This window comes from Penicillium solitum (assembly GCF_028829755.1).
Source record: "Penicillium solitum strain IBT 25940 chromosome Unknown utg000008l_segment0_segment0, whole genome shotgun sequence".
In the NCBI taxonomy this organism is placed as follows: domain Eukaryota; kingdom Fungi; phylum Ascomycota; class Eurotiomycetes; order Eurotiales; family Aspergillaceae; genus Penicillium; species Penicillium solitum.
The window spans coordinates 1,732,034-1,753,237 of NW_027072127.1; the positions used below are offsets into that span (position 1 = coordinate 1,732,034).

Sequence of the window (21,204 nt, forward strand, 5' to 3'; positions counted from 1 at the left end):
AGATGGCATTGGAATCATATGCAAGAAAATCTAATCTTTATCCATGGTATCTATGCAAACAAAAAAAGAAACGCAAAATGCAATATAAAAAAAAAAGTAAATCATCTCAGAAACTTTCCGCTGCGTCGGAAAAGTCAGGAACTGTATCGCCGCACTTGAACGATGGACTATATGCCTTGCTAGGCATATATCCATTCTTCCACGCGGTGCGGTAACTCCACTGTGCGGCGGACTCCGTCCGCCAGGTCCAGTAGAACCATCCCATCGCCGTTTCGAAGGCAGACATCTGTGCCTCGGCATACGTCTGCAGGAACTTCTTGTATGTAGTCGAGTACTCGGAAGGGTCCTGGTTTGCATCCGCGCAGCTGCACGTTCCTTCAGCCGCTGTTGGGCAATATGCCGTCGTGGAACTAGTATCGTAGGTTCCTTCCCACCGGGTGCCTCGGCCGACGTTGTTCACATACTGTGCGCAGTCGGTGTCGGCCTGTGACCATTCGCCGCAAATTGTTGGACCCCATCTAATTTGTGTGTTAGTGTATGAAATGAGAAAGAAAACGGAGCGATATTTACCCAGAACTTGTCGTGTTGATCTCCTTGAGCATGGGGTACCAATTATTGCAGATGATGTTGACTTTGGCGGTGTGGTTCAAGACGATCTCACCCGTGTTGAAGGTTGTGTATTGGTGAGTGTCGAGGTACATGTTGTCCGGGTGAGTTTTGAACATGTTGTCCCACTTATCGAGATTCAAGAAGCCATCATGTAGGACAAGAGTGGCGGTGACGCCATTCTTGCGGACGAGTTCTGCAGCCTCCTGGGTCCAATTTAGGACCTGCTCGACCGGCAAGGTCAGAAGCAATGGCTCGTTCACCAGACCGTAAATTGTCACCACGTTCTTATACCGATCTTGGGCAAAGAACTGTGAGAGTTGGTTGTGAATCTCAAGTGAGCGCTTCCGGTTGAGGGCACCGTTTGTGCCGGTCAACCAGTCGATGCTGCCCTGTCGGCCACTGTGGTTCCAGCCGTTTTGACTGCCGGGGAGTCCGTGGAGGTCCAGCTTGATCCGCAGTCCATATTTTCGACACCACTCAATTGCGCGTAGGAGATATCGCCACGCAATCTTGGGGACGTATGGGTCGCCATCGTAGGTAGTTACGGCCCAGTAAGAATATGGGATGCGGACATGATCCAGCCCCGCTTCCTTGATCTCTTTTATGTCTGACTCTGTGATGAACTCGGCGTAATGTTTCTCAATCGTGGACGCCGCAGAGGTTCCGAGCTTTTTGGTCAAGGTGTACTCGTCGATGATACTCGCGCTGGATGGCCACTTGCTGAACAGGGATGGGACAATAAAGGGTTCGATGGACAGCCATCCCCCTATATTCACTCCTCGGATCGGTTGTGTGCCGTATGGGAACGCCTTGTCAAGAGCAGGCACTTTGTCATTCGCCTGGGCAGAGTCATCCCAGGCTGAGTTGATTCCCATGACGGAAAGACCTCCCACAGTCTCATTTGTGAATGTAAGGTTGAACCCTACGGTCTCGTACCACGTAAATGGATCTAGGACGGTACCTTTGGCGTAACTCTGAAGTACTGTTGTCAGCAAATTCCAGCAAGGTAGCACACTCAAAACTTACCGGTATGCTGTCGCGGCTGATACTGCCCAAATTAGAGGTAGTGGAACTGCCACCCGAGTCCGAGGAACTCGAACTCGACTTTGAATCTGAGCCTTTCTTTTTTGACACAACAATTGCAACCGGAATGATGATGGCAAGCAAAAGAAGGACCGCAAGTAGACATCCGACCAAGATACGCTTCTTCCTCGACCAATTAGACCAAAACTTCCAAGCCGGTGGCCCTCCACGGCTCTCCAAGCTGCCTTCCCAGCTATCTTCATCTTTCCAGTGATCTTCCATAGCAGGACCACCACCTCCACGACGACGAACACGAGCATCAGAGCTATGTCCCTCTTCCAAGTAAGCACCAGACACGACACGCGCACCAGCCTTATGGCGTGAACGACCCTCTGCAACTTCAGCGCCAAGGGCAGCACCAGCAGCACCGTCCAGAGCAGCTCGCTTCCGCTGTCGTCGACGTTCCCGACGCGAATCATCTTCCTCGCGAGACTGTTCCATGCGATCCACATCTTCGTGCTGAGCAGCAAGGCGCGCCATGGCATCCACACTCAAGAGGTGCGAAGCACTACTCGAAGACTCAGTGCTGCGATGTTTCCTCGCCGGCGAAGCGGCAGCAGCAGCATCGATTTCGCGCTCACGCTCACGCTCACGCTCTCTTTCTCTTTCGCGCTCGCGCTCGCGCTCACGCCGTCTCCGCCTCCGTGCCTCAGTCTCAACATCAACATCAACATCCCTCATCCGTCTTTCCCTAGCCGGACTCGCACTAACACTCTCATCTCTGCGATAGCGTCTCTCACGATCCCGCCGTTTAGTAGGCGACGCAGCAGGCGAGTCCTTCACCCTCGAACTCCCCCTCTCTCTCTCCCGTCTCCTCTCGTCCTCATAAACAAGTCCCGCAGCCTCATCCTCCTCCCTCCGTCTGCGCCTCCGTTCCCTACGCCGCTCCCGCTCCTCATCATACTCATCGCGCTCATTATGCGAGTTCGACTCGTACCCCGATTCCCCGCGGAAGCGGTACTTCGCCGTGCGCGCGTATCCAGGACTGGATGTTGCGCCTTCGTCGACGTCTTCGTAGCGGCCGCGGATGTATTCACGGTCCCGGTCTCGGTCTCGGCGGCGGGAGCGCTCTTGCTCGCGTGCGCGGTCGCGATCCCGATCGCGTCTGTCGGGTCGGTCTCGGGTTTGGGATTGGCTGGGCATGCCAGATGGGTGGGGGTGGTTGGTGTGGTATGCGCTGATCGCTGGGATGGGAATGTGGGAATTGATTGATTGTTTGTGGGGGTGGTTGTTTGATTGGGTTTAGGTGGTAAGGGGGAAGTGGAAGAAAGGTGAAGAATGGAAAATGAGGTGAGGTTGGGTTGGACACGTGGGATTTGCCAAGTTGGAATTGAAAAAAAGTTCAGTCTGTCTTGGAATTCTTGGAATTCTTGGAATCCCATCTATATGGGGTCGGTATAAGGTGCCCAGGTGTATTTTGGGACTTTGTTTTGCTTTTGCCCCACTTGGATTCCTGCCAAGAGATTGTATATAGGTAAAATGGCTTTGTGTTGATAGGCTTTATTCTCTATAATGCCCTTTATTGAAGTATTACATACACTATATTCTATAAAGTCCGCGCGTTCATGATGCGTAAGTATTTTGTATGTTATAGGTGTGAATGGTTGCAGAGCAACGAGTGGATAGTCAAGGAGAAGAGTACTATTTCGATTCGAAGATGAAGGATGAAAGATGAAACTAATTTCATATATTGACATGCAATAACATTAAATACACCTATCCCAGTCCAAATAGACATGCAAACTCCGGTCCATTCTAACCAAAATACAAAATGCTCATATCAACAAGTCAGGGTATGGAAACTCCAAAACACAATACAAGGTTAAAAAAGACATCATTGCGAAAAGGAAGAAACAGAAATGAAAGTGAACCGAAAGATGAGTAATATGAAAAAAGAAAAAGAAAATCAATGCGCAAGTCTGGGTGTTGTGTCTGGCGTGAATATCTGTACAGCTGTGAGGGGGGGAGGGAGAGGCGGGGGGGAGAGGATGATATATATAGAGATGATAAAGATGAAATAAATAAATTCTCGCTGTGTCCGGGGAATCTAATAGAATGAAAGGGAGATGGTGCCTCGAGCACTGCATCTCTTGCTGCAGAGATCAACGCAGAGAAATGCATAGTCCATATGCAGAATGCAATCGGACAGAGTCAGCAAGGCTGTCTCCCTCCGGCTGCTCCCAACGAAGCGGAAGCCGGAGCGTGTCGAAGTAGTGGCAACCCGGCCAAGGAGTTAGAGCTGACATCTAATCGGGGACCTCCTCCAGGGCTTGGTATTAGGTAGCATTAGTGTCCCGGCCGAGACTTCAAACTCTAGTGCGAGTAGAAACCACGTAGCTTAGCACGATAGTCCATATTGTGCGGGTATATTGTCGGCTGCGACAGCGCCACCCGCATGAGCGCCAATTGGTTTTCACCAAAGGGTGAGCCCATCATTAGTTATCAGCTAATGATCTGTCTGGCTCCTTCTTTGCCCAGAACACCTGGCTCAGTCGGCTTGGGGCTGCGGTCGCGGCCCTTCTTCCGACTGAAGAATGATAGCATGCCATTGGCTTGTTTGCCCTTATCATCGCCATCCATTCCATCGGAAGGGGTGGAGTTATGGGCCAGATCACTCCAGCTGCCAGCTTCGTTTAGGACCATTTGCACGCCTCCACTTTTACTCATTTGCCGAGTAGCACCGCGGTGTCGATTGTTGGGGGGTAAGGGTCGGTGGAAGGACGGAGCAGGCGGCGGTGAAGGCGACACGCGGCTGGAGGGGGAAGGAGGGGGCTGACCAGCCGCGGGGTCGTTGGGATCGAGTGTCTCGCTGACTGTGGTCATGTTGTCACTTGGGGGGGCACGATAGTGAGAGCCGTCGGCTTGGACGGGAGATGTATTTTTAGACTGGTCGGGGTGTGAGAATTGACGGGCATGTACAGTAGGGTTTGCGGGGGTTGTGGTGTTCCCTTGGGTTGTTGTCGCCATTGGAAAGCACTCCTCGGGGTTTCTGGAAGACGATGTTAGCACAACGGGACAATGATGTTGATTGGGAGAGAAACGAACATTACGGCAGCAATAGCTTCCGCGGCATTGCCTTGGTAGCTAGTCAGGGTGTAGTCAAACGGTTCAAACATTGTTTCAATGAGACGGTGAAGCTCATCATCCCGAATCTCTTTCGCGGTGGCATCGTCCCTTAGTTCAGCGCGCGGTTTTTGCCTACGCGCTCTGGCCTCTAATGGCGCTTCTTCGAGAAGCAGCTCCTCTAGATCATAAGTCGCATCGAAGTTGGTTTTGTCGCTTGATGGGCGGAATACTGGCGGGATCTGTTTGCGCTCCAGGGCATCAAAGTCGATTTCGGCGAAGAACATGTGGGAGGTGTAAGTCTCAAATCCGATGGCGCCAATTCGTTGACTCCGATCTTTTTGTATCAATGATCCCAATGCCCGCAAACAAGCCACTGATACGGCGGGATTGGTGACGTAGTATTTCGGCTGCGCCTTTTTGATGTTTTCACTCAAGGTCTCTTGACTTCGCCCTTCAAATGGTCGCTGTATTCAAAGTTAGCTAGGAGATTAGACGGGAAACACATATTCCATACCTTATTGTAGATGCACTCGTAAAAGGTGACACCTAATGACCACCAATCGACTTCAAAGGTATAGCCAGTTCCTTCGTAGACCTCCGGGGCAAGATAGGCTAGTGTTCCCGACTTGCTTGTAAGAGGCTTCCCCGGTCGGTAATCGGATGCCACGTTCTGAGATATTCAAGTTAGCTGAAGCCCACGGAAATGCGATCGATCCACGTCGATATAACTTACAAAATCAGCCAAGTGGACATGTCCATCGGAATCCAACAGGACATTGTCGGGTTTTAAATCTCGATGAATGATACCCTGCGAATGGATATACCTCAGAGCACACCCCAGTTCTGCCATCCAAAACCGCACTGCATCCTCTGTGAAGCATTTTCGAGAGATATGGAATCGAAGATCGCCGCCGTTCATTAAATCAACCACAATATAGCTTCAATTGGGTCAGCGGGGGGTGACGATAGTCGATTCTGGAATACTCACATGTACTCCATATCCTGGAAACTGTATCGCAAATTGCATAGGAACGGATGGTTCAAGTGCTCGAGCATTCTCCGTTCGCGAATTATATTCCGTACGCTTTCCGAACGGACCACTGAAACGAGTGTCAGCTATAGCGCTCTCAGCATGACGGCGTTAGAGCTTCCAACGAACCTTCCTCTTTGCGGATATATTTTAGGGCGAATGTAAGACCCGTGTCCTTTCTTTCGACGATTCGTACTTTTCCAAATGCGCCCTTTCCAACGACGCGCAGGAGCCGGAAATGATTGAGGTTGACTAGTAGGTAAAAAGCGATCAGCAGATTATTCGAAATAATCGGTAACTCAGATATTCCCGCAGACGTCCCCGATTGGAGTCCAGTAAACCTACCTGCATCGTTGCACGACACCGGTTTCCCTTGAGTGTTTCCCATATTGTGAGGATAGACCGACGGTCGAAATAATTAAAGGTTGACTAGTATCTTGCCAGCAACATCACACTTGTCTCCAAAGTCCTCCGATTGAATGGTGATCACGGCAACGGTAGTCGGGCAAACCACGAGTGGATCGAGACAGATTTTCGGCGAATATCGAGCTTAGATCGCAATTTCCATGAGAGGTGACTGAATTCCGAAGGTAGAATGGCCGAGCGGGGGGCTCAAATGGTTCAAGAGTCGAAGATGATCGAATGCAGGTCTAGATGTCAATTTTTTGAGAAAACAAACAAGACTAGATGAAATAAGAAGGCCACCAGAACTCTTCCAACGAAAATAAAGAAGATCCTAGGGTTCCAAGCCTGCAGGATATGTATATCAAGAAAAGGTGAGGGCCCGGGAGCTTAGTCGCGAAACACACTTGGATAAAGAACCACCGCCCCAAAAAAAGGGTGGGAGACGGGTAGAAAATAGTTGAAATAAATATGTCAAATGACACGGCAATACCAAGATATTCCTGTCCACTTTGGTCAAGTTGAAGCAAAGATGAAAGAAAGGGGATGAAGCGGGTTGAGCGGTCTGGAAGAAGTGGCAGTAAGTTGGGCCAATCACGCGTGACGCGCAAGAAAATGGGGGCAAAGGGGGGAGAAGTGAAAGGATTGGGCTTTTTAGGTCCGCTTCCTATGCTTATTCTGGTCTTGGATGCCGTGTGATCTACACTGTGTTACTACTCTTCAAGACTAGTTGGTTTGTGAAAAAAATATTGATATTCCCCGGTTATCTATATCTCTTACATCGACGATAACCATACCTAGGTAGAAATGCCTAATGCTGAGCAATAATGACATTCATATTACCCCCCACGCACTCCGAACATCGGGCTCTAAAAAGTGAGTTTTAGGTGGAGAGAGAGAGAGAGGGCATATAGCGCCGGCCCAGTTCGACCCGCTTAGATTGAGCGGAGGCTATGATATCCGCTAACAGAATGCACAGACTTTTTCAATTCAGTGACTTGTCCATTATACTCATCCTCGGCGAACATCCCGGAGATCAAAATTCAATTTGAAACAGGGTTCTTTGGGGAATTATCGGGAGAATTGGTCATTTCTATGTGATTGAGTGCTATATCGTACGGTACGATGTAGATCACTGTTCAGGCATTCAGTGTGCCCTACGCCCTACCTTCTTTTTGTGAGACTCTGTGCCACTTAAAATTTGATCTCACTTTCCAGGTTCTCTCATTTCCACTGGAAATTACAATTTGGAATATGCCCAAGGAACCAGGAGATAACCCCGAAGTATGCAATTGACTGGTCATAGTTTGCCACACGTGTGAGATGCCCTACTTCTCCCGAATTCTCGTGGCCGCCACGTTACAGACCGCCCTGCACCCTAGGCCGCAATGCATTATTGTCTCGGGAACTGTATAGAAGGGCCCTGGAATGTCTAAAGAATATTCTATTTTCGATTTTGATCCCTCACATGTAAGGACTTTTGGTCGCATTTGCATTAATTCTAGGCGGGTCTTTGTTTCGCATTCGCTCCACTATGGCGCAGATATGTTGAACACGTACGGAGGACCCAGTACGGGTATGTTTGTCAAACATCTTGACTCTACTAGTTTGGGTGTTATGGGTCCAAACTTGACATGTGGGCGCAGTCAGCTGGTGCAAGGTTCTAAACCCCTTGTCAAATGGGAGCCCAGGAACTAGAACCCCTAGAGAGCGCCCACGGTAAGCTTATAAAATAGAATGGTGGATCCTTGTCAACTATGTTGTAGGCGTTGGGTAAAACATACAAAGGGATCAACACGCGGTTGTGGCCTGCTATTTTGATTGTCAAGGAACATCTGGACCTAGGATGGGGCTGTTTATACTATTTGGATTACTATATGCACGGATTTGTGATTAATAAATATTATGTATCGAATCAGTTCATGACAATTACGTATCTACGTGGCTTTTTGGTGTTGACATATTGACTCATCTCATTTTCAAATCTGTTTTGCAGCTCTCCACGAGACAGACACAAAATAAGAGAGAATTAGAATAACATATTCCTTACAATCATAACTCATAATTGGGATAGCCTTGGGGGAGTTCACTTGGACACTCCCGGATAATGTTCATGCAGCATTGTGCCCTAGAGAAGTACAAGTGTACTCAAATATGTCTCCATACATTTCTAATATGAACAAGAACAGCTTGCCTGAGAAATATTCAACCCGAACATTCACTCCTATTTGTTAAAATGGACTTGATCTTTCTCTTCAGCCTCGCGCTATACCAAGCAAATGACTAAAATTGCAGTCCCTGCTGTCTGGAAAAGCTGTGCTTGGTTTTTTCGTGGTTTTTTTCGTTACTTATCATAATTTAAACTATTTATTTTCAATGCACCTAGGTAAAATCATGGAATATTAAGACTTCTGGGGATGTAGGTGTAGAGATGGTGGCCCGGTCACGGGGTAGCTCCTTCCCTCTGGCTTCCTCAATGTCGATGCCATTTCTTTATCCTTTTCACCTCCATCACTCCCAGCCATTCACCATGGAGAGCTCTGAAACCCCCCGGCCGCTGCTGCAGCGCCCAGAGAGTTCTGGCATTGATGTTATAAACTTCTCCTTCAGCAAGCCCGCCTCACACAAGCCCTCGTACTCGCGAAACCTGACCAAGCAATCTACCATCCCCCATCCTGCAATTGATAATGCCCAATATTCAAGAGAACCAATGGGAGAGGACGCAGGTCGCAATTATCAACTGACCAGGCCAGACACGTATGTATATGACCCAGGCTGACCTTGCAGATGAACACCGCCGTTCACAACGGACTAACGTGTTATCTTGATTTCAGCCCACTCAATCCTCGCAACGTTGGGAAGGAAGGAATCCCCAAGCCACCAATCCCCGCGAGACAATCTGTGTTTTCGCAGCCTCCAAGCCGGCTATCGACAGCAGCTGAACCCAACAAAGACAGCGGTAGTCGGTCTACACCTGGAGATCTAGTGAAACCAGGTTTCGGGCAAGAAAAGGCGGTGATTGTTCCTCGGCCGAACGAGCCCACTGGGGCTGGTACCCCCAGAGAGACTATTGGCCCTGCAGGAAGGGCCGTTGACACGAGTCGAGAGCGTGCTTCTGATATTGACAAGACAGGTGAAGCTGATTCCGCCTTGCCAGGCCCGCCCCAGGTACAACAGCCTCACAAAGAGAGGCATGAGATTCCGGAGTACCCATGCTTTCGTGTACCTCTCAAGCCTATAAACAATCAGCTTCAGGCCTCAAAGCGACGCCATCCTCCTGAGAAGGAAGCATCTTCCAAGCCGAAGGCACCGCTTGTTGGTGGCAATAATGGTGTTCAGCTCAGCGAGGATGATCTATTCGAGCTTCTTATCACGAGAATGAGGCAGCGAGAGGAAAGCGAGCAAGTGGCTGCAGTTATCCAACGGCAAGTCACGAGTGAGAACATGGACTTGAAGGAAGATAATCTTAATCTGCAGGACCGGCTCAAGAAATGTCAAGGACAGCTCTCCAAAACATCATCCGAGTCAAGGTCTCAACGCGCCCAAATAGAAAAATGGAAGGCGAAACTTGGCACATTCAAAGGTGTTCTCAACGAACTCGGCCGTGAATATGGCGTAGTTCGGGAGCAAGCCAAAGAATTGAAAGAAGCCACCATGTCTCTTGATAAAGAGAGAAACGAGATCCAACACAGTTTGGACGAGATTAAGTTGAAAGTTTCGAATAGTGCAGAAACCATTCAAGATCAACGTGAGAGACTTTCGATTTCCGAGGCAACGGTTGCAAGCTTAAGGGAAGCCTTGGACCATTCGGAGAAAAGAGGCTATTTGATAAAGACTCAGCTATCCAACGAGAAAAAGCGAATCGCGACTCTAGAAGCCTACATCCAAAATGAGTCCCAGAGCCAGTCGCAATACTTGGCCCTTGTCAGAAACGACCAGCGCAAGATGGCCGAAAAACTTGACTCTGCCTGCGAGCTGTTCACCACATCTTGTTTCAAATCCCAGGATAATATCCTGTCAAAACTGAGTCCGGCGCTTGAACATTGTCTCGCTTCCGTTCAGGGATTGAAAGAAAAGTGCTCTGCCGAGACTATGAATGTCCAAGACTTCACCAACAGCGTTCATGAGGCAACATCTCGGTAAGTTCTGTGCAAGTGTAACAAAGAACAACATAGATTCTAGACTCTAGACTCATCATGACTCTAGTTTCAATTCCTTGGCTGGGCAGGTCGCAAGCGACGTCGACCGGAGCATGGGAATGAGCAAAAATATGTTCCAAGCCCTCCAAGAAGCTCTTCAAGCGATAGAAGGCAACTTCGGTCCACACTCGCCAATTTTCAAACAGCTTGCTAACAGTGAGGGTTGCTACGGAAATTTGCAGCAACAGCTTCAGACCGTTGAGCCAATGTTCGGCAATCTCGATGCTTCTATCAAGGCCGTGGGAATAACAGAAACAGACCTTGTGCGGGGGTTAGAAATGTTCGGCCAGAAGCTTTCCGATGCTCGAATTCCAGCAGGAAATCCTGTTTTGGAAATCGAGGTTTCCAATAAGTTTGCTGAAAATACGCAATTGCAACTTCAACTGCAAGAAATCTCGATTGAGGTTGAGTCTCTTCGAAAGCAGCTTGCCAACAAATCATCCGAGAATCAACATCTTCAGCATGCGTTGACCGAAAGTGTTACTAATGAACAAGCGTCCAAGAGTCAAAATTCCCGGCTGGAAATTGAGAAGACTGCCTTGCAGGGTGATCTTCAATTGCTCGAACAAAGAATCCGAGAAGAGTTGGGCGCCGCAGGCATCAAATTGCAGGGTGAGATGAGAGCGAAATTCGAACAACAAGTCCAAGGCCTTGAGACAGAAAAGGCGAAGCTAGAAAGAGACTTCAAAACCCTCCAGACGGAGCTTGCAACTACGCAAAGCTCTTTGGTAAGTCCCATCGTGCTTGATGAGACAGTGGTTCACTAACAGCATGGAGACCGAAGCTGAAAAGGTAGCCGAGAATGAGCGACTAGCAAAGGCTTCTATGGTAAGTGATGCGGAGTGTGATCTTCTTGAAGTGCTCTACTGATAAGCGCAGCTCCAAGAATCACAGAAACGGATCATGGAGCTGGATGTTGCTTGCTTGAAATATATCACCGAGGCCAAAGCCAATGAGGCTGAAACAAACGTATTGAAGGGCTCCGAATCGGGGCTCTTAGCTGAAAAGGAGAGACTACTCGAACAGCTTGAACAGGCGAAAGGAAAGACAATCGAGCTTGAAACGGACCTGGAGCTGAAGACCGAGTCTGTGACGCTGAAAGAGAAAGCAATACAGGAAGCAGAAAATAGGGTCGAGATGCTTGAGGGGGAGACGGCTCAGAAGAATGAAGAACTTGCAGCGATCAAAGAAAACCTTTCCATACTCAAATCACGGTCATCTGCTTTGGAGAAGGTCGGGGAGGAAGCTCATGCTGAAATAATTTCACTCCTCCGCCGGGCCCAGGAGGCTGAAAGTTGGCAAGCGACCATAAGAGAAGGGATTGCGAAGGTGATCGAGGTGCATCCTGACGAGCCTTTCGAGCAAACATGGCAGAAACTGGAAGACATCATTCAGCCCTCGCTTGCCCAGCCATTCATTACCGGCGATACGTCTTGCACTAAGCTTCACGACACGGAGAATATAGAGGCAATTGAAGACAGCAATCTTGCACTAGAGCCAAGAGAAGGTGAACATGACAATCTCTTGGAGACAAATGAATCAATCCAGGGGGCTCTCAAGACTGCTAGCAACATGCAGAAGACAGATGGACCGCTAGCAGCAAAGATTTGTAGCCCCCCAAAGGCTTTGAAACATGGTGATTGTGTCGACTCTTTGCCCAAATTCCCTGCTGGCCCTGGTCATATTGTTCCGTTTTCAAGTCTGCACGATAGACTTTCACGGGACAATAGTCTGTCACTTTTCAATGATCCAGCTGAGCTCGAAATGCTCTTTATGTCAACTCCAGATCTCCCAGGAGCGTTGGTGCCGGATGATGCCCCCAAGAAATCACAAGAACACCAAAGGGTTCCAGCTGAGCCCCTAAAAATGGGTCGAGATCTCAATGAACCTAACACTGCTGTCGGGATACAAACTCTCAGCGCCGATGACAGCAAAGGTGGAGGACCCCAGTCGGCTCTTGAAAAGATTGACAGTTCGCTTGTTGATAAATCTGCCAAGCAGGAACAGTCCAACACCAAGCGTAAAGTAGTCAGCTTCGAGGGGACGCGTGTTATCACCCAGACAGAGGTTGGCAAAGTTAGACGAATGTCAGACGCAACGGACAACAGTTCTGGAAGAGAGTCCGAAAGTAAGGAAGTAAAGAGAACGCAGCAACGGACTTACAGCCGTCTTCGCCAGTCTGTGGCACAGTCAGAAACTTCAATTGAAACGACTACAGAGATGCAGCCTGCCAACAAAGCTTTGGCGGGAAAGTCTGAGCAGGGCTCAATGGACAAGACTTACCACCCTTCAAACGCGAACCCAAGGCCACCGAAGAGACCACGAAACGCAGCCGATGGCCCTGAGCGACGACTGAGTCCGAAGGGTTTGGCTTCAGGCAGCAGCAGGGGAAACGCAGCCGGCCAAGCCACCACTATCCGAGGCCGGAGCAAGCGCCGTACTCGAGGTAAGACACCTGATGCTTTTCCAAGGTGGCTGGTCCCTAGCTAATGGTTAGAAGGAGACAGCTACAATCAGCGCTTCAGCCAAGATGCCGGCTGAAGTTCAACGTGAGGTTACCCCGAGAGAAATGTCATTTCTCCATTATTGTTATACTCTGACGATGTTGAGCAAATTCTCCATATTCACTTTATCAACAGCAAGGTGCACGTCAAGTCCATGGATATTCAAATATTGATTTAGAAAAATCTGTTGTTGTCATGGACAGATGGACAAAAAGAGCCCCCAAGCAGGGCTCATGCGAAGGCGATGAAGTGGAATGTTGTGGGAAGTTTATTTTAGTTTTATTGAGGTACCCAAAGCTGTATTGCTCTTAACGCCAAACACAATGCTCCAACAAAAGGAGGTTCACCGTAGAAGATCCGGGAAACCGGGGAAATCACAATTTCCCGATTGGCTCCAGTAAAATAATGTACACACAGGGGTCGTTCCCTGACACCTTTATCGCATTCCCCTAGATCCGCACAAATTCCGAGGTATCGTCTGGCGCATCGGGATATCGATTGCAAAGAAACGCAAAAGGCGAAATTCGATTGGAGGAAGAAAAGAGATCGAGATCAAAGTCGTCATCGCGGTTGGAAAGCGAATATCTCGAATTGCAAAAACCGAGCAGAACTCAGATCCAAAATCGAATAGCTTATTTGTTCTTTCCACCCTTGGTCGCCTCAAGGAAAAGCACCTGCTTCTTAACGACAGGGTCGTACTTCATCATGCTGAGAGGACGGTGCACACGGGGCCGGATCATCGTGCGGTAGTAACCCGTCATGGCCATGGAGATCAGCCGAACGGCAATGGTACGGGACTTCGCTGTGTCGAGGAAAAGACGATGTTAGCCATCGGCCGCAAAAGAATCCGGGGGTTCTCGGTTCTCGCTGTCATCGCTCGTTTCACATCCCCAATTGCGGCATGAAAGGGCGGGTGAATCATGCAAATCAACACTCGTGTCTCTCGTTCCACGTACCTTTCTTGGCCATCTTGGGCGGCGTCTCGGGTTGCTTGGTCGAGTTGTCGCTCCAAAACAATTTCGAGGTCGGAGTTGATTGTTTCCCGGAGGTCACGTGGATGATGGTGCTTAGTCATTTCTTTTTTTGGGCCATGGGGATCACCCGGTCAATTTACCAGATTGACCAGATCCATAGCCATTTCTTTAGCTGATTTAGGTGCTTTCGAAGTTTAAGTTTTGGAGTTTGTTCATTATTTTCAAGTTTCTAAGCATAAATGGGTCTATCAACCATCATATGATTCAAGTTTTAATAACGATCAATAAAATCTCCCATCTTCTACGGTTATCTAGATGCCTTCATCGTGGACCTATGGATGGGCCAGGCCTTACCACGCCCTGTTGGTTCGTCCTAGATAGTCAATTGGTCTCGGTCAGTATATAGTCCGTACGAATACGGAGTACTCCGTAGTCTATCGGGCCAACTATTCATGTTGATTATCCTCGTGGAACTCGCCAACCTAGTACAAGCTTTACCCGCTGCCAAGGTGAGATTGGTAGCATATTGATCATTGGTTGGTTGCCTTTCAAGTTGTGGATTTTCCTTAAATATGCGAACTGGATACATATGCAGGTTTGTGGTGATCTATTTTACGCCCAAGGAGTTTCTCATTCCAAGCATTTACCGATTAGGTAGTTCGTCTAACCATTTTCTAAATCCGGAGTAGTACCTTGATAACCAATATCGGTAGCCCTGGAGCTAGTACCTAGGGTATCTGCAACTAAGAAAGGTTGGGTTAGCTTTGCATGATTGTCGTTTACATCAGAGCATCGCCGATGTGACGCTATGCAAGGACCACCAGAGCTGAAACTCTTCCCCCGCAGTTATCCTGATCGTTCAGGGATGATTTCCATCTTGGGATACCAGCTCGGTCGTTTTGGTGGCCTAATAGTATAGGTATTGTGGCTGAATAACGTACCATTTTGGATCTTCTGGGTTAGTATTTCTCACCTTTCGCAGAACTGAAGGATCGCCTGAAGGACCCACTGCATAACCAATGCTCACAAGGTAATATAAACTAGGATGTTGGAAAAAAGCATTTGATGGAAACTAGCGCCGGTGTTTCCGGAGGTAGTATTTACTAGTTCGCTAACTGTTTAATCCTTCAGGGATCAGAAGAACAGATAAAGGATGACTTGCCCGGCCTCGAAAAGCAAGAATCATCTTTTTCACAACCCTCAAAGCTTCTACCAGCAATCATGATGACCTACAGCCGTTCAATTCCCTTTGCGCTCCTTGCCTTGTTTGGCACCTCCGGCCTTGCCCAAACTGTGAAAGGCCCCGAGTTCAACAAACCAGACGGTGGTCCCCCAGGAAGCTACTTCGCTGCTGGCTCATCTATCCCCGTTGCTGCTTTGCAGAGCGCTGCTGCAAAGGCTAGCACTGCTGTGCCGAGTGCAACCTACCCCATCAATGGCGATAAGGGAGCAAAGAAGGTTACCATCCACAGCGACTGGACCAAGTTCAGCGAGGTAGATACTATTGCCAGCCGGTTAATTGGAATATTCACATGCTGATTCAATCGATGATAGGGTGCGGCTTATGTTTGGGTCGCCGACATGGACGTCGACTGCGACGGTCTTGACTACAAGTGCAAGGTATGGTGTTTATTATTGTTTGTCTGAGAAGTTATTGCTGACACAGTGGTGCAGGGAAACCCCGATGGTCTGCCCGACACCAACTTCGGTGCTCTGGCTGCATATGAAGTGCCATTCTTTGTGATTCCGGACAGATTTGGAACCAAGTACGCCAAGGAGCTTCCTGGTAACAACATCGGTGCTGTCATCTGGTATGTTTTGCCTCCCTTTGGTTGATATTCCAGCTAGCCTCCTGTTCTAACCTAGAAAATAGTGATGGCAAGATGTTCTACGGCATCTACGGAGACTCCGATGGCGATAGCCCCCAGGTTATCGGCGAGGCCTCGTGGTTGATGGCCCGTACCTGCTTCCCCAATGATGACTTGAACGGAAACAGCGGCCACGGTGATGCCGATGTAACCTGTAAGTCTAGAGCATCCATGTCTTGATTTTGAACAGCTACTAATCCAACCAGACATCCTTTTCACTGGCGACGACGCCGTGCTCCCCAAGAGCGCTCTCACCAAGAACTATGTTACCAACTTCACTACCCTGCGCTCTATGGGTGACAAGCTCATGACTGCTCTTGCGAAGAACCTCAAGCTGTCTGGTGGAGGTAACAGTGGTTCTCCTCCTTCAACTACCACAACTGCCAGTGGCTCCGGTCCTACTGAGTCTTGCGAGTGGGAGGGACACTGTGAAGGTAAGAATTCTTCGACTTATATTTTTCTTCACGGTTACTAAGTAACTTTCTAGGTGCTTCTTGCAAGAACGGCGGTCAGTGCTCTGGTCAGCTGGTCTGCAAGAGTGGAAAGTGTGCCCCTATCTGAGCGATTAAATCTCGATCGGTATTTTAAATTGTATTCAGGGGAGCGATAGTATAAATGGCAGATATATGTAGCTATATATATGTACTGAATTTTGATGCCGCAGCCGACATTTTCTCTATCAGGGTGTCATTTCAATTAGGAATCTATTCAGCTGGATTCGCTCAACTTTCTCTGGATAGCATTAAAACGAAGAATAAGTCCCCTATTAGCAATGTACAACTAGAATCTCCTGTTCCAAGCTTAGTCAATCCATCCAGTGAGCCTTAGAAAATTTTAGCAATGAAGTGTAAAACAAGACTTTACAAACATATAATTGTTACAGTAAAGGATGAGCGCGAGAAGCACCCAAATATGCAGACAGAGCCGATAATAAATCCCCTTGTACTGATTAAACCGATGTTAGCAGCGTTCGTCGACCTCTGATCCAGGACAAAACCAGGGCCCCTTCTGAGGATGACCAGAACTAGAGAGTGACAGAGATCTTGAAATCAAATCGTCGATACAGAACATCAGGACCTAGTGCTTAGAGAATAAGAAACGAGAGGATGGTAATTAATGTAAGAATGCATTACGCTAGCTACTGTATTCCTATGGATTTAGTGGCGAAGAGAGCTCGTATGTACCCTTTTGAACGCGATGGTCAATAAGTGTCATAATCTTACTCGAACTACTTAGTCATCTGGTATATGCACACCACAGCTATGAACTAAGATAGAAAGGATAGCGATCAGCATAGTCGCCACCTGGCCAGGTCCTCAGCTTATCAGATCAAGCGGGCATGACCTGTGATCTGTTTGATTAGTTTGCATGTGCTGAAGAAAGAACCTTGGAAGGCGTAGAAGTGATATACAGGCACGCCTTATTAGCTTAACTCTAAAACAACTCATGAAGCTTGTCGCCTCTTGAACGCCAGTTTTCCCCCACCAAGACCTTTGTGCTTGTCCAATACTCTAGGGCATTGCTAGCAGGAGAGCCGTCTTGCTATCGTGGCCCCCTCTGCAATAGCTATTTCCAGTCTTTTCCCCAGGCCGAGTACTGCAACCTCCCTAGGTTTCTGCCGCTGGATGGCGGAATGCAGCAGAGAACCACCGTTTTCATCAAACAGTATCTTCAGCATGTCTTCACCCATGGAATCCCGGATCCTGTTGTTCAGAAACGATAAGATGGAATAATGGTTTCGACATGATGCGACGTAAAGTGCCTTGAACTGAGTATCTCGATCGTAGGGGGGTGTATCAAGGGGTTGGTATAAAAGCAATAGACTCTTTGTTAATAACGATGATAATGAGATCGCATGGTTCAACGTATGTAAGTTCAGGGGCGAGGCAAGGCCGGTTAGTGAATTGAGGTGGGTACTGCCTTTGATCAGGGGTTGAGCAAGAAGTTGAGGTACATAGGCATAGAGTCACAAATCAATCGCAATCTTCAGCACCAATTGCTGAATATGAGTCAAGTGGCAACAATGGATTGGGTACACCGAGTCATAAGCCCAATGAGGTGGCCAAGTTCGCCCATGGTGCTTTGACCGTTCTATGTATAGACAAGGTACCGGAGTACGGTGTAAGGGGAAAATTGTTGAGGATACCGTTGCCATCCAATCATGTGACGGTTGGAGAAGGCGTGGGTGTTTGTTGGGTTTGTTCCGGGTCACCTGAGCGATCACCTGAGATTTCGAAATGGCGAAAATGCGGGGGAGACCCGGCCCGGGTAGCCAATTGGATAATAAATACCTCACGCGTTGATGTGGCAATGACTTCATTTTGCAAATTTTTGCAAATTCTGCAAACTCTGCAAATTCTCTAAATAGATCGACCTATCAAAGGAATGGAAACGTAAATGTTTCCAGGGGTCATTTGATCCATTTGCGTGATATTACATAAAAATTCGGTTTGCGTCGGGGAGATGCTAACTTGATTCGGCCATTCCTTACGTTTTATGATCGAATATGAGTCTAGAATGCCACGATCTTACATGATTTTACGTGATTTCATAAGGATCGCCAAGTAATTGCCGAGAAATTCGACATCATACTGGCAGCGTTGTTGGAGTTGTTCCAAATGGCGTTATAACGATCTACCCGTGGTCATCCCCCGCAAATTCTTTATAAGGAGGCATATTTCCCCGGACTTGGGAGATGCCACTACAATTCAATTCCAAGATACTCCTTCTACGTCATTGTCTACGGGTACCTTATTCCGCTCATCTCCCGCCTCCACCACAATACTATTACATGTGAGTACTATAGACTCCCTACCTGGTATATCCCGACAGTTACTGATACAAAGCCTTTAGTCAATGACCCAGGGTCAATACTCTTTCATCATGACTCTCCAACTCGAGCGCTCGTCACACGGCTGGAAGTGCGAACAATGCGGACTCCCCGGAGTGCGTCTATCCACAAGCTCCGGCTCCAATGATGCCGGCAGTCGCGCATACTACAAATGTGTCCCATGCAATCGCTCCCTGGGCCCTTGCCCTTGCACCACACCAGGAGCCAGAACAACCTCAACGTGTCCATGCAATGACACCGAGGCCGAATCATCAGGCGAAGAGCAGGTGCCTCGCCGTCTCTCCAACGCGGATTTCGTGTCCGAGGAGGATTGGGAGGCAAATTGCAGCCCCGGCTTCATGGTCTCAAGATTCAAGGCTCAAGGCAAGGAATTGCTTCTCTGGCCTTGAGAATTATGCATTTTGGCTTTTGTTTTGGGAATAGCGAGCATTATTTAATTCATCAAGTGTTTATACTCGATCGTTGCCTGTCAAGGCGACGCTAAGATCCTCGAGTAAAAAGTTTATATATATCTAATACGAGTCATTGGCTTTGAGCCCAGAATAAAGAACTTTTCGGTGCCTATCTATCAGCAAAGATCCACGAATATGCGTAGGCGCAGACTTATAGAAGTTGGTGTATTTATCTACTGCGACTTTGATGCTGGTTGTTTTCCAGGTATGAACTCATGTACATATGTTGTACAGTAACCCCCGTTATAATGAACGAGGATATAACAGCACCTGGGTTTAAAGAACTAAAACCGGTGCTTTATTTGATCTATCATAGTAATAACGATTTTTTCTCGTTCATCATTTCTCCCATACAAAATTAACTATATTGAGGTTCTGTGACGTCATTTTGAGTCCATATAAACCAATTAAATGTCTTGCTGGTCAATTACGTGACCGTAGACCAATTTAAGCAAATTAAAATAGGATCGATCCTAACCCCCCAGCGAGTGGCTCTACGAGAGTAGTTAATTAGTGTGTTTAATATAGTTATATGAAATGTTAGCAGAAGTGAGGGAATCAATTGAGGGTAGAAGCGGAATGGTTTTAGGGACTTTTTTAGGGTATAAAATTGTATTCCAGAAACACTAAATCTTTTGTATATTAATATCGGAGCTGGCTTCTACGAACACCTGGATTTAACAAATTCTTCATCATATATCAATTGATTCGTTAGAACGGGGTTTTACTGTAGTTGGTTCTCCGTATGCGGCTTGTTTATAACATTCCAAATGGAGTAACTGATCTGCCTTTTTATAGAACATAGGTCTCGGTGGTTGTGCAGACGCCAAGCTACGGGTATCTATAGAGGTATGTAGTTGTTCTAGCCCGCATTTTGCTTCAGCGAGGAGTCAGGGCAAATAAAATCATGTATTATTTATTACATAGCTATCGTCTTGTCCCCTTGATTTACAGATACCGTTGGGACTATAGACGCATCGGCAGATTCGACTTGAATAACCTGATGCTCAATCCCCGTGTCGGAAACTGCAATCACAACCGCACTTAATTGATGGCCATATAGACAAGCTGAATCTAGCCCAATCGCATATCTACCTAGCTGCAAGCGACGTCTTGCATCATGTCCGAATATCACCGTAGTCTTGGATGCTAGGCCATCTTGCCACCGGTCCCATTCCATAACCCAGCTTTCTTCTCCGGAAATCTCAGCCGGTAGGAATCCAGCCTCATCGCCTGATCCACACACGACGCTCCGTATATGCATTACAGCATGGGGATCCTGGTCTTCAAGTGAGATACCCGGAACAAGGCCCGCATGTACAACAACTAGAGTGTCGCCCAGGGAGGATGTTGGGACATGCGGTAACTTGACGCGCAAGATCAAAGGTAAAGCGGCAAGCCAGTCGAGCTGGCGCGTCGAAAGTACCGATGCCGTACTATGCGATGTCGTAGCGCCGGTAGTTGTAGTAGCTGCTGATTTGTCGGGGGTCTCGAGATCGCGAACATTATCCCCGGGTAGATCAGCTGCGGGGTTCTCAGGTACAGCCGGATTACCAGTCAAGTCTTCAGAACGTAGTAAATTATCGCTTGTGGCGTTGATTTGCGCGGCTGCATTGAGAACTGCATTTTCGTGGTTGCCTCTCACAGCGCTAGCGCCTAGCTTAATAGCTAGATCAACAACACCAGAGCTATCAGGTCCTTTATTGACTAGGTCGCCGACTAGTATGAGGTGATCTCCTTTGCTTTTGTCAAAGTTGACTTTGTCAAGGAGTGCTTCAAGGGACTTTCTCATCCCGTGTACATCGCCTACAATGACTAAGCGTCCACTGACAGGGTCATTTTCGGAAGATGGTGAAAGAGACTGCGGAATAAGGTCGGCCGGCAGGTCTGAGATGAAGGTTGTAATTGGAAATATTTTATCAGAAGATTTCGTAGGAGGCATCTCTTTTTTAGACTTGAAGCATATCGTTATCTGGAGGGAAAGGGAAGACAGACAATGAGATCAGGGCTGTGTGGGTGAGAAGGTTCGATACGGCTAAGCAGGGGTTCCAGTTTATAGAGTAACCCGATCAAGACTAGTGTGGCTTTGGGTACGGGCCGTCTTGTGGCATCCATGGACGTGTATACTCTGTAGTATAGCTACACATGTACTTATTAGCTTTTAAG

General features: G+C 48.0%; 7 protein-coding genes across 7 annotated transcripts; 3 read left to right on the plus strand and 4 right to left on the minus strand.

The window, feature by feature from the left end:
* Window positions 1–106: 106 nt before the first annotated feature.
* On the minus strand, window positions 107–2,835 carry exg2 (putative exo-beta-1,3-glucanase; the record flags this gene model as incomplete). Its single annotated transcript, XM_040957461.2, has 3 exons — window positions 107–518; window positions 571–1,583; window positions 1,636–2,835. The coding sequence occupies 3 exons, from the start codon at window positions 2,833–2,835 to the stop codon at window positions 107–109; spliced, it is 2,625 nt and encodes an 874-aa protein (XP_040812029.2).
* Window positions 2,836–4,134: 1,299 nt separating this feature from the next.
* Window positions 4,135–6,176, minus strand: N7455_009955 (uncharacterized protein; the record flags this gene model as incomplete). The annotated part of the gene is made up of 7 exons (XM_040957495.2): window positions 4,135–4,681; window positions 4,738–5,222; window positions 5,273–5,428; window positions 5,492–5,696; window positions 5,747–5,858; window positions 5,918–6,040; window positions 6,134–6,176. The coding sequence occupies 7 exons, from the start codon at window positions 6,174–6,176 to the stop codon at window positions 4,135–4,137; spliced, it is 1,671 nt and encodes a 556-aa protein (XP_040812030.2).
* A 2,544-nt stretch (window positions 6,177–8,720) lies between these two features.
* N7455_009956 (uncharacterized protein) lies at window positions 8,721–12,930 on the plus strand (the record flags this gene model as incomplete). The annotated part of the gene is made up of 6 exons (XM_065606337.1): window positions 8,721–8,947; window positions 9,025–10,329; window positions 10,397–11,117; window positions 11,182–11,217; window positions 11,269–12,835; window positions 12,890–12,930. The coding sequence occupies 6 exons, from the start codon at window positions 8,721–8,723 to the stop codon at window positions 12,928–12,930; spliced, it is 3,897 nt and encodes a 1,298-aa protein (XP_065460300.1).
* Window positions 12,931–13,098: 168 nt separating this feature from the next.
* On the minus strand, window positions 13,099–13,986 carry N7455_009957 (mitochondrial 54S ribosomal protein bL33m). The gene is made up of 2 exons (XM_040957441.2): window positions 13,850–13,986; window positions 13,099–13,695 (listed from the first exon to the last, which is right to left on the minus strand). Exons 1-2 carry the CDS (start codon window positions 13,860–13,862, stop codon window positions 13,526–13,528), a joined length of 183 nt encoding a protein of 60 aa, XP_040812177.1. The 5' UTR covers window positions 13,863–13,986; the 3' UTR covers window positions 13,099–13,525.
* Window positions 13,987–15,088: 1,102 nt separating this feature from the next.
* Window positions 15,089–16,296, plus strand: N7455_009958 (glycoside hydrolase family 75 protein; the record flags this gene model as incomplete). Its single annotated transcript, XM_040957406.2, has 6 exons — window positions 15,089–15,361; window positions 15,422–15,487; window positions 15,542–15,678; window positions 15,741–15,889; window positions 15,942–16,169; window positions 16,223–16,296. The coding sequence occupies 6 exons, from the start codon at window positions 15,089–15,091 to the stop codon at window positions 16,294–16,296; spliced, it is 927 nt and encodes a 308-aa protein (XP_040812098.2).
* A 2,322-nt stretch (window positions 16,297–18,618) lies between these two features.
* On the plus strand, window positions 18,619–18,975 carry N7455_009959 (uncharacterized protein; the record flags this gene model as incomplete). Its single annotated transcript, XM_040957457.1, has 1 exon — window positions 18,619–18,975. The coding sequence occupies one exon, from the start codon at window positions 18,619–18,621 to the stop codon at window positions 18,973–18,975; it is 357 nt and encodes a 118-aa protein (XP_040812146.1).
* A 982-nt stretch (window positions 18,976–19,957) lies between these two features.
* On the minus strand, window positions 19,958–20,980 carry N7455_009960 (metallophosphoesterase family protein; the record flags this gene model as incomplete). The annotated part of the gene is made up of 1 exon (XM_065606338.1): window positions 19,958–20,980. The coding sequence occupies one exon, from the start codon at window positions 20,978–20,980 to the stop codon at window positions 19,958–19,960; it is 1,023 nt and encodes a 340-aa protein (XP_065460301.1).
* Between the last annotated feature and the right edge of the window lie 224 nt (window positions 20,981–21,204).